The 17,496-nt window shown below is 40.2% G+C and overlaps 1 protein-coding gene across 5 annotated transcripts in view; it reads left to right on the top strand.

Annotated features, from left to right (window-relative positions):
* SGPL1 (sphingosine-1-phosphate lyase 1) overlaps positions 1-17,496 on the top strand; it is a 72,317-nt gene that overhangs the window by 51,835 nt on the left and 2,986 nt on the right. For all 5 annotated transcript variants that reach the window (XM_054690775.1, XM_054690776.1, XM_054690777.1 and 2 more), the window contains 10 exons: positions 1,105-1,252; positions 4,082-4,158; positions 6,220-6,348; positions 8,835-8,923; positions 10,272-10,377; positions 12,072-12,170; positions 13,178-13,327; positions 14,892-15,130; positions 16,240-16,386; positions 17,095-17,215. In XM_054690775.1, the coding sequence (XP_054546750.1) occupies positions 1,105-1,252; positions 4,082-4,158; positions 6,220-6,348; positions 8,835-8,923; positions 10,272-10,377; positions 12,072-12,170; positions 13,178-13,327; positions 14,892-15,130; positions 16,240-16,386; positions 17,095-17,215 (1,305 nt within the window). The remainder of the gene's footprint in view (positions 1-1,104; positions 1,253-4,081; positions 4,159-6,219; positions 6,349-8,834; positions 8,924-10,271; positions 10,378-12,071; positions 12,171-13,177; positions 13,328-14,891; positions 15,131-16,239; positions 16,387-17,094; positions 17,216-17,496) is intronic.

The raw sequence follows: 17,496 nt of genomic DNA, 5'->3' as shown, positions 1-17,496 counted from the left end.
ATAGCCTGTTCCTGTGCGTGGTTGCCATGTATGCAGCACAAGTTCTTTATTTACAGCTTTAAAAATACTGGCATGTGTATGGCATGCCTGGCCCAAGAATGTGGACTCTGCTGCCTGCCATTGTTAGGCAGCTACAGACGTGTTTTAAAGGAGTGGCTTTCCTGTGGTTTTAAGAAGGGTCATATACAAGAAGACCCTAGTGGTTTTTGTTCACCTACAGCTAGAGATGAGAAAATCTAAATAGTTTGGAGTAACATCTGGAGCGTCAAACTTTAATACATATACCGATGAAAACCATCTCACTGAAACACAAATTGTGGTCTTCGCCACTCGCCCCAAACCTGTAAACCCCAGTCACTGCTTCAGTTTTCATTGACTGCATCTCTGCCCACAGTATTTATTAAGTTCAACACTTACTTATTAAGGGAGTAAGTGAATGAATGAGAGAATGTTTCAGAAGCTGTGGCTATGAGAATGGAAAAGAAATAGCCATAGTTGATAAATTATGCAGCAGAAAGGACCTTAGCTCCTCCTACTACTTAGATTTCAGTTGATAACCTAAGGAGATAATGCAAGCTTCCTGAAAGTTTCCAGAATGTCTTGTAGGTAGGAGTTGGGTCGGACTTCCAGATTCCTGGTGTGCTCTGTTGAAGGAACTCATTACGTGGCACAAGCAACAAAATCTGGCTACTGTTTATGGCTCTACCTTTGTTTCTTTAGTGCACGCACTGTGGCTGCTACCAGGGCAGGAACAAGGTCCAAGTATTGTGCTCAGGAAGTGGTGATATTAGCAAATGAAGATCAAGTAAAGCAATGGTGATATCAATGTGGCAGAAGAAATGTGGGCAGAGGTGGGATTGGATGCATCTTTGACCTTCGGAGAGAAAGTGAACTTTTCATATTTCTAAGAAACTTGCACATACCAGAAAGTGGCTGACTAGTCAAAATGTTTCCATATCTCTGTAGAAATAATGCCATTCTTGTTTTGTAGCACTTGTGGAGTTCCCAGCCCTGAGCTGTTGACTTGATGTCTCAGCTGGTTCATTTACTCTCTGTACTATTTTCTTCCATTGCCTTGTTAATTTGTTTTTCTTATCTTTGGAGATCCAAGATATATTGAAGAAGACCAAGGATGATATTAACAAGAGCATGTCATTCCTGAAAATAGACAAAGAGTACGTGAAAGCTCTGCCCTCTCAAGGTCTGAGCTCATCTGAAGTTCTGGAGAAGCTCAAGGAATACAGCTCTATGGGTATGATTCTTTACCAGTGTATCTCTTTCCTTACCAGGGTGGGTGTGGGTGTCATTAAAGGTTAAGATCAGATCATCCCTTGTACCTACATGTTTTGGAAGTCAACTCCCTGTTTCAGAGGTTGAATTTCTTATTTTAAAAATTGCATTTAAGTTCATTTTTCATCTATAAAGCACACAAATCTCAGAGAGTGTGGAACTTGGTTTGGTATCCTTTTCTAAGCCTGAATAAAACAAGATACATTTGTGTTTTAAAAAGAGATTCATAAGTGATATGAATGAAATATAGATTCATTATAGAAGTTAGGAAAGATGCCCAGAGAAACAAAAGAAAATGAAAAATTACCAATTCCATCATCAAAAGATAAACACACGATATATATGTATCTGTATCTATATCAGAATGTTAATAGTGTTTTGTGTTGTAGTCACACACACATCCATCCATCCATCCATACATGCATACATAACATGTATGAGCACATATGAGAAGGATAAATGCACCAGGATAGACATTTAAGAGTTTAACCTGTGGAATCAGCCCAGATTCACATCCTGGCTTGACCACGTGTGACTTGGGTGAGTTCCTTAACTTCTCTCTCCCTCAGTTTCTGTCTCTGCAATGAGGAAACAGCAGGTCCTTGAATAAAGTCATTTGTTATAACATTAATGAGGAAAACACAGTCAGTTCCCAGCCAGATCTACTGGGCGCCCCTGTCTGTGTGGTTTTTCTCCAGGTACTCCAGCTTCCTCTCACACATCCCAAAGATGTGCACATGAGGTTCATTGTCATGCCTGCATGTCCCCGACTTTGTGACTGTGGGTGTTGGCTGAGTGTGCCTTTGACAGACAGGCATCCTACTCAGGGTTGGTGCCTATCTTCTGCCCTGAACTGCTGGGATTAACTCTGGCCACCCAACACCCTGAATGGGGATAATCAGGTCGGAAAATAGATGAATACAAATGATTGTTTAACAGAAGTACTTTGATCTTTACAAGCTTACCATGGGAACTTAACTCTTATTTATTTATATCAGTTAAGTTGTGATAAATTGGTTTCCTTATAAGTCATTTCACTTAAAAGTAACACTTTCCAATAACCTATTAATGAAGTTAACCATAATAATAATAGTGCTTATCTGAAAGGATGATGATCGAGATTGAGAGCATACATGTAAATGTAGAACTCCTGTCATTTAGTAAGTCCTGAATAAATGTTAAATATAACTTTAATATAATTTATTACAGATTAAGATCATATTATAAATATTTTTAAAAAATAATTTTTGGTTTGGCATAATTTTAGAGATATAAAAAATTTGCAAAGACAATTCAGATTTCTGCTCTGCCCCTCACCCGCCTTTTCCTGATGTTAACCTCTAAAATAATTATGGTATGTTTGTCAAACTGAAAAATTATGGCGCAGCAGACCTCTCCTGACTTGCCTGCTGCTCCCCTCAGCAGTATACTTTGGTCTGCCTATTCTGTTCCCCACTCTGTCTCTGATGAATCCTCTCACCCCCCCACACCTCTGGCCTGTACCCCAGCTCTTACATGCATAAAATAAATCTTAAAAAAAAAAAAAACTGAAAAATTAACATTATACAGTACAATCTTAAGCTACAAATTCTTCATAAGTTTTTCTATAAATGCCTTTTTTCTTTTCTAGGATTCAATACAGGGTAACACATGGCATTTCAAAACAAATGCATTTTAAATTTCTAATTGACAGGTATTGAGTTTTTTATATTGGATCCTGTCCAGGATTTATTGGTGACGTAAAGCAGGGATTAGCACCCTGACACCTGTATATTAAAGATTTTCATGATTATGGTGATTATTTGCTGCCCATATTTCCTTCCCTTCCACTTTTTAAGTCCCTATCTATTGTTATACTCTGTAACACCAGTAAAAGAACAGTAAGTGAAACCATGGGCCCTGTTTTTAAAGGGCTAATGACCTCTGATCTGAAGACATTCTTGGTACAGAGCAGTGTCCTCCAAGGAAAGAGGGAAAATCAGACTGGTAGCAGAGCTTAACGCAGGGTGAGATTGAGGGGTTTCTCTGGGTAGTCACTGCTCAGTACTTTGCTCTCTCATTGGAGCTGTAGATACTTTATGTTAGTGTTTTTCTGTAACATGCCTACTTTCAGTAGCAAAGGATCTCAGACACCCATATCAGCAGATTTGTTGCTATAATGTAGACAGGAAGTGGATGTCAGGAAGCTTCCCTCTGAACTTTATCCCAGTGTTGACAGTGTTCCTGATCCTTATGCTACAGCATAAGTTGCTGGAAGCAGGTGGCTAATTCTATGGATTTCTAAGCTCATCTGAAGGACCCCTGAGGCTCAGGGGTCCTTGTCTCAGCATGGTTTGTTTAGTTCGGGATTTGTTCCCTTGGCTCCAACTCTGATGATAATAAACTCAAATTTCACACTTTTGTCTTGCTTCTTTCTGCTAACTCTGTTCATAACAGTTCCCAGGGTGAGAGGGAGGAAACGATTGCCGAAAAAATTCAGGCTCAGAGAATAGAAAGTGAGTTTATAAATAGAGGAAAGTTTTTCTGCTACTACAAGGCAGGTGGGAATGAGGACACTGTAGTAGATGCTGTTAATAACTTTTCCACACTGTTGTTGATAATCTTTCATCATGATTTGGTGATAGTTCTTTATTGGAATTCTTTCTTGATTCAGTATAATGACTGTCTTGAATGTCCACTTAAGTGGTTTTTTTTTTTTTTTCTCTTTTTTCCCCAGAGGGGCTTCTTTATTAAAACTTGTTCTTCCCAAAGATTCCTGCTTACTGACTCATTGACTTAACTTTCTCTGCAGATGGTGTGTGGCAAGATGGGAGAGCCTCTGGAGCCGTCTACAGTGGGGAAGAGCAGCTCACCGAACTCCTTGTGAAGGTGAATGCCCAGTATTCTAAGGGAGGGTGTGTGGTCTCTGCCAGTTTATATTACCTCATTTTTTTTCTTTTGTAATTAAAAAAATGATTTAAGGAAAGTTTATTGTTAAAATTAAAGAAGTTAAGAAGTGATCTCCTTACCATCTCACACCAGTGAGAATGGCACATATTAAAAAAACTAGCAACAACAAATGTTGGCGAGGATGTGGAGAAAAAGGAATTCTCCTGCACTGCTGGTGGGAGTGCAAACTGCTCCAACCACTATGAGAGCTGTGTGGAGATTCCTCAACCTACTGAAGATAGAGCTTCCATATGATCCAATAATTCCCTCCTAGGTATTTACCCAAAGGACACAGAAACATTAATTCCAAAGAGCACCTGCACCCCTATGTTTATAGCACCACTATTTACACAATAGCTAAGTTTTGGAAACAACCCAAATGCCCAAAAATAGATGACTGGATCAAGAAGATGTGGTACATATACACCATGGAATATTATTCAGCATTCAAAAAAGATAAATACATGCAATTTGCAGCAACATGGATGGAGCTGGAAGGGATCATGCTCAGCGAAATAAGCCAGAAAGAAAAAGAAAAATAGAGGATGGTCTCATTCATAGCAGGAATCTAGAAAACCTAAATAAGGGACCAGGAAAAAGAATAAGAAAAGAAAGAAAAAATATAAGAAAGAAAAAATCAAAATCAACAAACAACTATGAACCAGAGACACACTATGGGGGAGGAGGGCAGGGAAAGGAGGGATTGGGGTCAAAATAAGGGGGTTGCAATTGTATGGGAAATATAAAAATAAAATTAAAAAAAATTATTTTCTTATAAAAAAAAAGAATGATCTCTTTACCTAGACACAGGTGAATATGTATAATATTGTCAAAGATATCTTCAATCCATAAGTACATTATTTATGTTTCCCTGTGCAGAAGGCAGGTAACTTGGAGAGGTTCCATCTTTTGAGATTGTTAATAAGACATCATAGTCTGTTTGATAAGAAAAGACAAAGGATGGAAAGTTGGGCTTAATTTTCTATACCAGTGAAAATGATTCCACTCACTTAATTCTCAAATCAAATGATCTGAGAATAAGCAGTACTCCTCATGATTCAGATAATTCTCATTTTGTTGTTGACTTTAGAGTTACCTTTAGCTTTCTTAATTTCCAATCAGATTTATTTTTAAAATCCCACTTTGTCACATAAAATTAGCATTGGACGGATAGTCCCTAGACCTTCAAGTTTGATATTATAACTATGAAACTGCTCACACTTCACTGAATATTACAGCTATATCTTGATTTTACTTCTTTGCTTAAAAATCCTCTAATGGCTTCCCTCTGTCTGTGGGACAAAATACAAGCTGCTTTTGTAACAGAAAATGCAAGTCCTTCATGAACAACTCCCACCTATTTTGCTCAGCCACTCCTGTAACTTTCCCATGCCTTCTCTTTACTGAGCACACCATACTCTTATAATGTGGCTTTCCTGTCCCTTCTTCACACCAGCTGTTGTAAATGATGAATCCCTGATCATGTCTCAAGGTTCTCCCCTCAGCGGATACCTCCAGACCTCTCAAGTTGTTCATCATCTTCTCTTTAATGCCCTTTACCATCATGTACATGCAACTGGTGCCATACTTACAACATGGCTGTTTTGCGCCATATACTCTTTTAGGTGCCCTGCATACATTATATTGTTTACTTATTGCTGGAACCTTACTGGATTGGTACCATAATTATTACCTTTAGCATATGAAGAAACTAACCTTACTTGACCTAAGATGACAGCTAGGAGTGCTAGGCAAAAGTGGGACTTGAAACTGGGGCTGTTTGGTGTTTTAGTCTGTACTTTAACCACCTTTGTGCTTTTTATCCTAGCCATGTGTGCAAACACATGTTTGCACATGTGTTTTAATCTTCAGGTTGGAGAAAGTAACAGCATTTTTGCAGTTTCTAGAGCTGCACCTACTACCTAGGGACTCTTGTTTAATACATGATTCTTTGTCCCTTACAGTGCAGTTGTCTTCACATCTGCTTGTATTTATTTGCAGGCTTATGGAGATTTTGCATGGAGTAATCCGCTGCATCCAGACATCTTCCCAGGACTACGTAAGATAGAGGCAGAGATTGTGAGGATAGCTTGTTCCCTGTTTAATGGGGGGCCAGATTCCTGTGGATGTGTAAGTAATATGCAAGTGGTAGCCATGATTTATTTTTAGCTTAAAATTGAAGCATTTATTAAAAACATTACACATGTAATATATGATTATTTTGGAAAAATCCATAGCAGCAGCAATTTTAAAATAGTGCTTATAATTTTTTAGTCTGTAGAGTATTGACATTTTGGTATATAGTCTTCTAGTTATTTTTTCTCTTCAGTTTTTTTTTGTTCTGAAATGCTATAAATCTACATATAGTTACTAGATTGGGTAAAGGAATACCCTTAATTCATTAAGGGATAATTACCCTTAATCCATCTAAATATAAATATTTTGGTATATTATTCTTGGCTTTTATCCACCCAACCACCCACATACTAAGCCATTCATATAATTCTGTTGAACTATATTGTTTTACTACACTATTTGTTTTACTTGACTTATAAGTTTATTATTTTGCTGTAAATTGAGTCTCATTTAGTTGGCTTAAGAATAAAGGAGTTCAGAGATGGAGAACAAGAAGACAAAGCCAAATGGGCTGGACTGTCTTTAGATTATTTTCCAACTGAGGTCTTAATCTCTTCTCAGTCTTTATTCTTCAACCTAAACTCTTTTACTTTTTATTAACTTGATTTGCTTCAGTTAGAATAGATGAGAAGTAACTTCATATACTCAAATTAGGTTGCCAGGGAGAACGTCTTTGGCTTGTGCAGATGCCATTGGGCCCAAACAACACGTAAGAGAAAATTTTCCAAATAGGGCATACTCCACTCTTTTTTCCTGATAAACGTGTCAGATATTAGAAGGTTTTTATTAACGTTGGAAGAAGTTGAATACCATAACAAGTAGTTATTTAAATTTCTGTCTTCTGGGAATGGAGGAAAATAGGAGATTATGAGCATATTTAAACATAGAATTTGGGGGTGAGACATAAAAATCAGAAGTAGAATTTAGATGTTCCTGATTTTGCAGGCAAAAGTACACTGATGTTTGTGTAACAAATGGTGATGTTGATTTGATTAGTTAGTGGGCTAAAAAGTACATATGAAGTGGTTGACTGGCAGTTTGGAAATATTTTTGCTTATGTCATTATTGGACTTTGGTAAGAGGTAGACTCACTGCAGACTTTGACTTTGCTGGTCCTCTCCTAAATTTCTTCACAACTGGTTTGACTCCCCATGTGACATTCTGAGGTTTCATGCTGGCTCACAGGAAATGCAGATGATTTGCAGAGATGACCTCAGCTGTAAGCATTTGTCTTCTCTAGCATTGAAATGCAGAGGCTACACACAAGTGACCTGTGCCCAAGTTCCAGGCATTACTTTGTGGATGGTGATCACATGCTTCAGACTTCCTGAATCCAAAAATTACTAGGCTAATAACCTTCAAACTTCTGTATTAAATGGTATTTTTATCTTATATGTGGTTATTAGGAAATATCAACAGTCACCCTCTCTTTTTTCCTTCTCATATTAAGCTATACTAAGTTGAAGATGTAGATAGTTTTACTTAGTATCAACAGATGCTCATGGCTGAATCACGTTAGTCTCAGGGGCTCAAACTGTAAAATAAAAAAAAAAAAACAAAACTAAGATTATATGAATCTTCGGAAATGATGATTCTAAGACAATAACCACCTAGCTCATTGCTTCGGCTTTTTCCCTGCCCTGTTCATTTTGAAATTATTCACTCTTGGATGTTACCAAAAGATAGACAGATGGGTCTGATGTGCTGTGTTGTGTGTGTTGGTCATGGTTTACTGGGAGTCAAATGAAGCATTAAGAAATGTTAATCAAGGGTCTATTCAATATTGGCCTCCCCTTCATGAGTATATAATCCAGTGAGGAAAACAGAAGGCATGAAATAATCTCTGAGTCTTTTTATTTCAACTCTGGTAAAACAAATCCACCTGCTTTAGAGGGGCTAGGCCTAACTTAAGGAAAACATTTTTATTCATTTCAGAACATTAGGATTTTGCTTTGTTTCAGGTAAGATAACAAAATTCTAAGCAGAGGCTTCTACTTTCAAATTTGTCAAAACCACAAGTTCTCTTTGGTGTGTCTGAATGTTTCTTGAGCTTCTAATGTATTGCATAAGTCACTAGATTTATAATTGTACATTCTTCAGTGGGCATTAAAATTTCAAAGTCAGATATACATTCTGGTGCTTTTGGATGTCAAAATTCCCTCTCCTATGTGCAGTTGGACAAACGAATATGGAAAGGTTGATGGATTGTGCACAGATCTGAACAGATGTATGTTTGTCCATACAATGTAGAACTTCTGCGCATTCTTACGTAGTGGATTTTACTCTTCTCCCAAATCAAGATTGAGTTTAGCCAACAAAATCAAATTTTTCTTTGGAAGATACAACTGTGTCTGCTCTGTACCATGCATACAAGACCTTACCTGTTCCTGCATCAGGCACCAAAAAAACTAGGGCAGGAAGTACACACTGATAGCTGTTCCTAGCTCTGCTCTACAGATGGCATCACTTCTTTATTACAGGTGACCTCTGGGGGGACAGAGAGTATACTGATGGCCTGCAAAGCTTATCGGGACCTTGCTATAGACAATGGGATCAAAACTCCAGAAATGTATGTATATCTGGCTGGTTTTTTTTTTTCCTTTTTGAGATTTGTCTGTTTGAAATACTGCTATGTGAAACAGCCTGAAAATCTATTTTCTGCTTCTCTTCCTCTGGCAGCTCCAATCTGCTTTCTTTCAGTCCTGTGCCCTTGACCCTTATCCTTCATTCAGCCAAATCCTCAGTGGAGGAGTTGATTTTTGAACATTATTCCCTTTCCCAGCCCCCTAAGTTTAAAAACATGTACTTCTATACTGAGAGTAAGAATGAAATACTTATTTTTAAAAGTGTAATTCAAAGACTACATCTTTGAACTTCGTGCTATTTATTGTAAATTATCTGGAGTGTAAGGAAAGTTCTCTGCTTCTCTTAGTTCAGTGAATGTTATGTAAGTGTAGAGACTGACTCAGGGTGCTCTCTAAGGAAATTCAGCCCAAGAAGGAAAATTATAAAAATCTTCTGAGATTTACCTATATTGCCATAGACATAATTTTAATATTTGGTTGCAGTTTTTTCCTCTACACTGTCTCCTTGTCCAGTGTATTTTTACCACATCTTTTAGTTTAATGTTTTTTCCCACAAGTGTCACTGACTAAAGATTTTCTTGCACATGATTTCATGCTGTGATTCATATTTAGCCTAAGAGAATAAATCAGGCTGATATCTTCCTTAATAATCTTCATAAATCTTCAGTGCTTGGTACTTACTCTCTTTGGTGTTTGATACTCATTAATTCATTTTTCTCCCTTAAGGAAGCAGGTTTAATTGCAAAAGTGGAGTAACTGAGGAGAGTCTGAAAGCAGAAACTTAAGTATGGCTAGGTTTCCTTTTTTCAATACCGTTTGAAATGCTGCTTCCAAGAGTGTAGGAAAAATGTGGATCGTGGTCTTTCAGAGATGGAGGAGACCACTGATCACTGACTGCTGCTGTAACATCCCTGTCAAGCAGTCTCACATTTTCCACTTGAACATGCGCTGTGGCAGGAGTTTGCTTCCCACTGAGGCACCGTCTTTGGATAGCCAGACATTAGCAGGCTCTGCTTCATATTGATCTGATCCAAAATCCCTCTCTCTTATCTTTGCCTGTCAGCCCTAATTTGTGCTTTAGATTCCTCCATGTGGGCCTACTTTTGAGTTCTTCCTCTTGCCAAAATGATTTTCTAAATAGTAGAAAGAGTGAGAAGGATTCTATAGAAAATTAGTTCACCTCTTTTTGTTCATGCTTAAGAAGCAGTATAAGCTTCGTAAAATTTGAGAAAAAATAGTAAGTTTACTCTAGTGACATCAGTTAGCTGCTAACCATGCTCTCTCAAACCCTATTTTGATCTGAATTTCATGATTTTCTTCCCTGTCATTTAGTGTGGCCCCTCAAAGTGCCCATGCTGCATTTGACAAAGCAGCCAGTTATTTTGGGATGAAGATTATACGAGTTCCACTGAACAAAATGATGGAGGTGGATGTTCGGGTGAGTTTCTCTGAGGGGCCATTGTCTGCCTGGGATGAGGAGGACCAGGAAATGCTCCTGATTGAATAGGTTTTTTTCTGGTGTAACCTGCAGATAAGGTGGAAATGCCTTCGATTGTAGCAGTCAGAACTGAATGAACTGCCACTGAGAGTAGTGATTGATTGCAGCTTCAGTTCTTTCATAGATTCATGACTTCTAACAGGAAGATGACCTAGTCCCTAACTTGAGACTTCTGGATCTGGCTTTTGCTTCAGTACTATCATTTGCTCTTTTCTGTTTGTAAAACACTGATGGACTAACTTGCTCTAAGATTCTCATTGTGGTTTTGATTGACCTTAATTAGTACCAATGCCATTATAGTACTTTTTCAGATTTATGTATCTTACTAGCATTATCTCCCTCCCCATCTTTATTGAGGTATTAACTGATATTAATTATTGACAAAAAAACATATTTAAGGTATACAGCTCAATGTTTTGCTACACACTCCCCTACCCCACCTCCTCCCCTCCACCCCTGTGAAATGACCCCTGTGATCTAGCTACTTAACATATCCATCACCTCACATGATTACCATTTTCCTTCTTTCTTTTTTCTTTTCATGGTTAGAATACTTAAGACTATCATCCAAGCAGATTTCAGGTATACAATGAAGTATTGGATAAGTAATGTCACGTGGCTATGCGTTCGATCTCCAGAACATACTCATCTTGTATAACTGAAACTTGGTACTCCTTGACCAACTTTACCTTCATTCTCCAGCCCCTGGCAACCACCATTCTACATTGTGCTTCTTACTATGTTAGATTCCACCTATCAGGAAGATCATGCAGTAATTTGTCTTTCTATTCCTAGCATATTTAGCTTACCATAATGATGTCCAGCTTCATCCATGTTGTCACAAAAAGCAGGATTTTTTTGTTCATAAAAGCGTGGATACTTTTATGCCTTGCATAAACCTTTCCAGTTTTCAGAGTGATGTCAAAACTGCATTTGATCCTATGACAGCCTCTGGAGGATGGAGGCCATTAGTATTGAAGTTCACAGTTGAGGGCACAGACCTGGTGAAGGGAAGTAGCTTCCTCAAGGTTTTTATTGCAAGTAGGTGGGGCTGGGATTCACCTTTGGCTTTTATTTATTTATTTTTTTTAAAGATTTATTTATTTATGCATACAAGAACTGGGGTACAAGCCAGAGGTGTGGGGGTGTGAGAGGATTCACCAGAGACAGCGTAGGGAACAGAACAGACAGATTGACTGAAATACACTGCTGAAGAGAGCAGCGGGCAAGACAGGAGAGGTCTGCTGTGCCATGTGGATTGCTCCCTGGCCGGGGATTGAACTCGTGCTGCAGTGGCTGCAGATAGCTTCATAGGTTGCGCCTTAACCCCTTGTGCCACCTGGGAGGCCCCACCTTTGGCTTTTAGCCGAATATTTTTATCTCCAGTCATCTTGCCTGGGGGTTTCAGTGTGTTTGTTTTCTTACTGTGCTGTATTGTCAGATGATGTTTCCTCACCCATCAAGCCTTGTTTGTGTTCTGTCCCCCTGATGGGTCAGTATTCTCCCAGTCTGGACAGGATAAGAAGGGGCACAAGTACAACCAGAAGGCTAGCTGGTAGCCTGGATTACCCTCATAGGGGGAGAGAGTAACTGTAATGTGGCTTCTCACTTTCCTTGAAACTTTAAAACCCTAGGCAATGAGAAGAGCGATCTCCAGGAATACTGCGATGCTCGTCTGTTCTGTCCCCCAGTTTCCTCATGGTGTATTAGATCCTGTCCCTGAAGTGGCCAAGGTACGTGAGAGATGGGCTGTTGGGTAGACAAATTGAGATTTTTAAAATAGAATCTAGTGGTGCAGTATTTGTCAAATAGAAGCAATTCTGAGTTTAGAGTTGAGCACAGTAGTGATGAATAGCTCTCATCAGCCCTGTGGTAAGCCCCGCAGCTGTGTTTGGAGCCTCTGAAAGTTACTAGCTTCTACCATGGAGGTGTAATACTACAGGAAGAAGTCTTTGTTTAAATTGGATGTTCTGAAATAGTACTGATATTCCAATTCAGATGAGGAAATCATCTGCATTTCCTTACTTGCTAGTAGGGTTGGTATTCAGCGTGTCACCCTGCAGTGCACCCTAATTCTTCCCACCTGCAGTTCCTAAAGCAGGACCTTTCCTCCCTCCAGAGGCAACCTAAATCAGAGTGCTGCTCGTTTCTTGCTTGATTTTACAGTGAGTTGGAGACCCTGCTTACTTAAATACAAATAGACATCACATTTCAGATGAATTTTTTTTTTTTTATAGAGGCATTTTTTTTTTATTTATTTAGTTTGTTTGTTTGTTTGTTTGTTTTGTTTATACATGCACTGGGTACAGTCAGAAGCACGGGAGGGTGAGAGAATTCACCAGAGTCAGAGCAGGGAGCAGAGCAGGCAGAAGGACCGAAGTACACTGCTGAGGGGAGCAGCGGGCGGCAGGAGAGGTCTGCACACCATGTGGGACCCTCCTCCGGTGGCCGGGGAACAGCTGGGGATCGAACCGGCGCCGCAGAGGTCGCCGGCAGCTTCGCAACCCAGCGCTCAACCGCTGCGCCACCTGGGAGGCCCTCAGATGAATTATTTTGAAAGCTAAAGGCATTGGAAAAATCACCCTTTATTAGGAATGTCAAAAACAGCCAGTTTTTTAAAACATGAAAAACCTGTCCACGATGGCCTTGTCCTTCCACCCAGGTTTTGCAAAATTTTTGTTATAGGGCTGTTAGGGGCTATAAATGAAATTCTCGTGAGGTTTTTGTTTTTTGAAACTAGCTGGCTGTCAAATACAAAATACCTCTTCACGTGGATGCTTGTCTGGGGGGCTTCCTCATCGTCTTTATGGAGAAAGCAGGATACCCATTGGAATACCCATTTGATTTCCGAGTCAAAGGTGTGACCAGCATTTCAGCTGATACTCACAAGGTAAGCTTGGGAAGAGACCAAATATCTAATCAGAGTAGACAATTATTTTTGATTAATTTCAACAAAATAAATTGGATAAAATATTAACCTTTCCCGTGAATATAACAAAATATAAAATTAAATCTGGCTTTTTGCTCTTACCAGGCCATTGATTCAGGTGACAAGGTATAGTGATAGAGAGGACAAGCAATAGTGAAAAGGAATATGTTCCCTTTGTGTCAGTCACATGGTGAAGAGCATTTCTCTGTCCACTGACTGTATATAACCAAGACATGCTAGTGTAGTGACCCTTACAGAAAAGTCCTGTGAAGCCTTGACATTCGTTGGGGCAGGAGGGTGGGGCAGTAGAAGAAAGGTTGATGCTGGATTTCTAAGAGGATGTTAATGCAGCCACTCCTGGGGCTCCAGCATCTCAGTGACAGCAGTGTGTTGGCAGCAGTCCTTTGGAAAAGAGGGAAGAACTTATTCAGGAATGTTTGGCTTGTAATGTTTGAAATGCCTGTGCCTGCCAGATCAGTAGGATTCTGATCACCTATCTCCAGATGAGAGAGAAGCAGTTGCAGCCTCAGGGACATGTGCTCTGTGGTTGCACTTTCAGAGCTGGTTTTTAACTGGAGTCTAGTAAATTCTAGTAAAGACCTGTTTTTCAAATTCTAAAGGAGCAGTATCGAATCTTCAGTCAGGGCTGATATTTGCTTTGCTGTCCATGGATCTCCTGTGCTGCTTTTCTTACCCTCCGCCCTTGTTTGGTTCAAGGATTGCAGTCCTTTCCATGTCAGTTTTAGTGAGAGTTAAGTAGGAGGGCACATTTTCTATAAGGAAACAAGTACTGAGTTTATTTTAAAGCTGGATTAATTTGCTGCTAGATTCTAAGTACCATAATGTTCTCAGAAAGCAAGTACAATATGAAGCGAAAAGGGTGGGAAGGGAGTCAAGTCACTTGAATTCCATCCACTCCTGGCTTTCAGTGGTTATCTTTGCTTCCATCCTGACATGCCACTCTAGAGAAGTTTTAAAGAAGGAAAACCACATGCTGGGTGAGGGAGAGAAAGTACACCCGTTAACTTTTCTCATCCCTAAAATAGAGTTTTTAAACGCTATCCCTTAAGTTTCCTCTGCCATTTAACATTCTTTTTTTTTTTAAATATTTATTTATTTATTTATTTGGACAAGCACTGGGTACAGTCAGAAGTGCGGGAGGGTGAGAGAATTCACCAGAGCCAGAGCGAGCAGCAGAACAGGCAGACTGACGAAGTACACTGCTGGGGGAAGCAGCAGGCGCGGCAGGAGAGGTCTGCATGCCATGTGGGACCCTTGCTGGTGGCCGGGGATCGAACTGGTGCTGCAGAGGCTGCAGGCAGCCTCGCAGCCCAGCGCTCAACCGCTGCGCCACCGGGGAGGCCCTGCCATTTAACATTCTAAGTTTGAATTCTTTAATGTGAGTGGGAAATGTATTATTAGAGAAACCAACATGACAAGGAGAAATCTCCATGATATGAGAGTCCTGGGACAGGTCTGCTGTACAGAACTGTGCACTCACCTGTGTGCTTCTTCTCCCCCTCAGTATGGCTACGCCCCCAAAGGCTCTTCAGTGCTGTTATACAGTGACAAGAAGTACAGGAGCTATCAGTTCTTCGTTGCTACAGATTGGCAGGGTGGCATCTATGCTTCCCCAACCATCGCAGGCTCTCGGCCTGGTGGCATCAGTGCAGCTTGTTGGGCTGCCCTGATGCACATGGGTGAGAGTGGATATGTTGATGCAACCAGACAGATCATCAGAACTACTCGCTACCTCAAGTCAGAGTATGTATGTGTGGAAGATTGGTGTTCTGCCTTGTATCTTCCTTGTATGCTGGTGGGCTCGAGGTCTGGCCACACTCCCAGAATTCCAACCCCATTTGCTGTCCTTTTAGAGACCATGGGTTTAGACATCAGCTTAGGGGTCTGGTACTAACCTGGAAAGATATGCTTTCTTGCTCTGCTATGAGTTGGAGGGTCAAATTGGGGCTTCATCTGTAGCCCGTCTTGTTTCCAGGATTGTCTGAACAATTGGCAGCTCTTACCAACTATTCATGTACAGTTTAGTGGTGAAGACAGTGGTTCTCAAGCTTGAGCACGTATCTGAGTCACCTAGAGGGGCTAGTTAAAATGCAGATTGCCGAGCCCCACTCTTAGAATTCTGATTTGGTAGATCTTTATAGGAGTCTGAGTGTTTGTATTACTAGGAAGTTCTGATTAGGTATTGATGCTGCTGGTATAGGAATCACACTTGGAGAATCACTGGAATAATAAAAGAACTGGAGATAAAGGGTTGGGGGTTGGGGCAAAAGGGGCGTGTGTGATAAAATCTGGGTTTAGTCTGAGACTTGAACTAGACTGCATACTATGTCTAACATCTGTTATGTATTATGTGCCAGTCTCTCTCTGTCTGGGGAGAGACTGGGGAGGCTTATTCAGAACATTGAGGGTGAATGAAAGCAGTCAGTAAGTTCTGTTTCATTTGGAAAAGGCCTGCATATGGTTCTCATATACCCATCTGTTAAGAAACGCGGTACCATTTCATGCTTTAGGCCTTGCATATATGACTTTAAAACTGTAGACATGGAGGGATTTTTTTCAGGGTATTTTTTAAAGTACATCTTTTATGCCTCAGATGCCTTTGGGGCCATGTCTTAATACGGGAGTTGGGCAGACAGGTTAGGAGTTGGTGATTCTGTTTCATTGGCTCTAAATGCAATTTGGCCCTTTGAATATTTAGGAATTGCTGATTTCTGTCTAGCCACCTTATTTTAGAAGCGGAAAATCTAAAGCTCCGAAAGGTTAGTTTGTGTCATAAGGGAGATATTGGTTGATTAAAATGATGACCTGAGGAATATATGTGGCTAAATTTCCTTTTTTGTTCCCTTTTTAAGACTGGAAACTGTCAAGGGCATCTTTGTTTTCGGGAACCCTCAGGTATCAGTCATTGCCCTGGGCTCCCGTGATTTTGACATCTATCGACTATCTAACCTGATGACTGCTAAAGGCTGGTTCTTGAACCAGTTGCAGTTCCCACCCAGGTAAGCTTGAAGAAGTTCTTTGCTGTCCTTTGCTTCATGACTTTTGAAGAACTGGGGTTGGAAGGTGACCTGGGACATAGAGCTGGCTTTGCTAGAGCCTAGCACGTGGTGCTATTCAATATCGAAACGAAGACAGCTTTAAAACCCTGGCAGTTAGGTTGCCTCTTAAGACCAGTGGATGGCCATGAGAACCCCCTCACCCTGGTACCCCAAATCTTTCTAGGCTCTATACTCTGATCCATCTTTGTCTACAGCCACATACCGACTCATTACCTGAGTAATACTTAGCTCAAAACCTTCTGAAGGACTTCTAGTAATTCAGTCCTGCTACTGCCTCCTTTAATGTGGTTTTCTCTTAGCTTTCTATGATGCCCTATCCCCATGAGTGTTTATCATCTATGATAGGAACGTCCCATTGGTGGTCACATGGTCGAAGGAATAGCAGTTGACAGTTTTTGAGGGGAGGGGTGGGGCAGAACAGCCATTCTGTCAGGGTGGTGCTTGATGATGATGAGAAGCCCTCATGCTACCCCGTGCTTGACAAGCATGTATCTGAGACCTTGATTCCTAGGACTAGGAATCACAACTAATACTTGTCACAAATAGCATGTAGAAGCAATCAAAACATTCCTATATTGGGGGCTGCTTTATTTTAGAACATTTTTCTCTTTTTCCAAGGTTCATCTTTGTCTCCTTATTCTCTTTTAGTATTCATTTCTGCGTCACGCTAGTACACACCCGGAAGCGAGTAGCCGTCCAGTTCCTAAAGGACGTCCGGGAGTCTGTCACTCAGATCATGAAAAATCCTAAAGCAAAGACCACAGGAATGGTAGGGACACTTGGGGTTTTTCTTCTTGTGGAAGTTTAGGTGGGTGGTTTGAAAGAATTAGATGACCTTGAGTCTGTTCCTGCCTAATCCACAAATCCCTAATCCACAGACCTCTTTCTTTATTTATTAATTGCAGCCAGATATCTGCGTCTCACTGATACCCAGAGTTTTTTAGGCTCAAATGAGATAGACTATATCTAAAGCACCTTATAAATTTGAAAATGCTAAGTACAAAGGCATATGGTGGTAGTGTCTATTGGAGAAGAAAATTTTGACACAGC

The sequence above is a fragment of the Talpa occidentalis genome, unplaced genomic scaffold (assembly GCF_014898055.3).
Source record: "Talpa occidentalis isolate TD23 unplaced genomic scaffold, MPIMG_talOcc4v2.1 talOcc4.8, whole genome shotgun sequence".
Lineage (NCBI taxonomy): Eukaryota > Metazoa > Chordata > Mammalia > Eulipotyphla > Talpidae > Talpa > Talpa occidentalis.
This window is presented reverse-complemented; position numbering and strand designations above follow the sequence as displayed.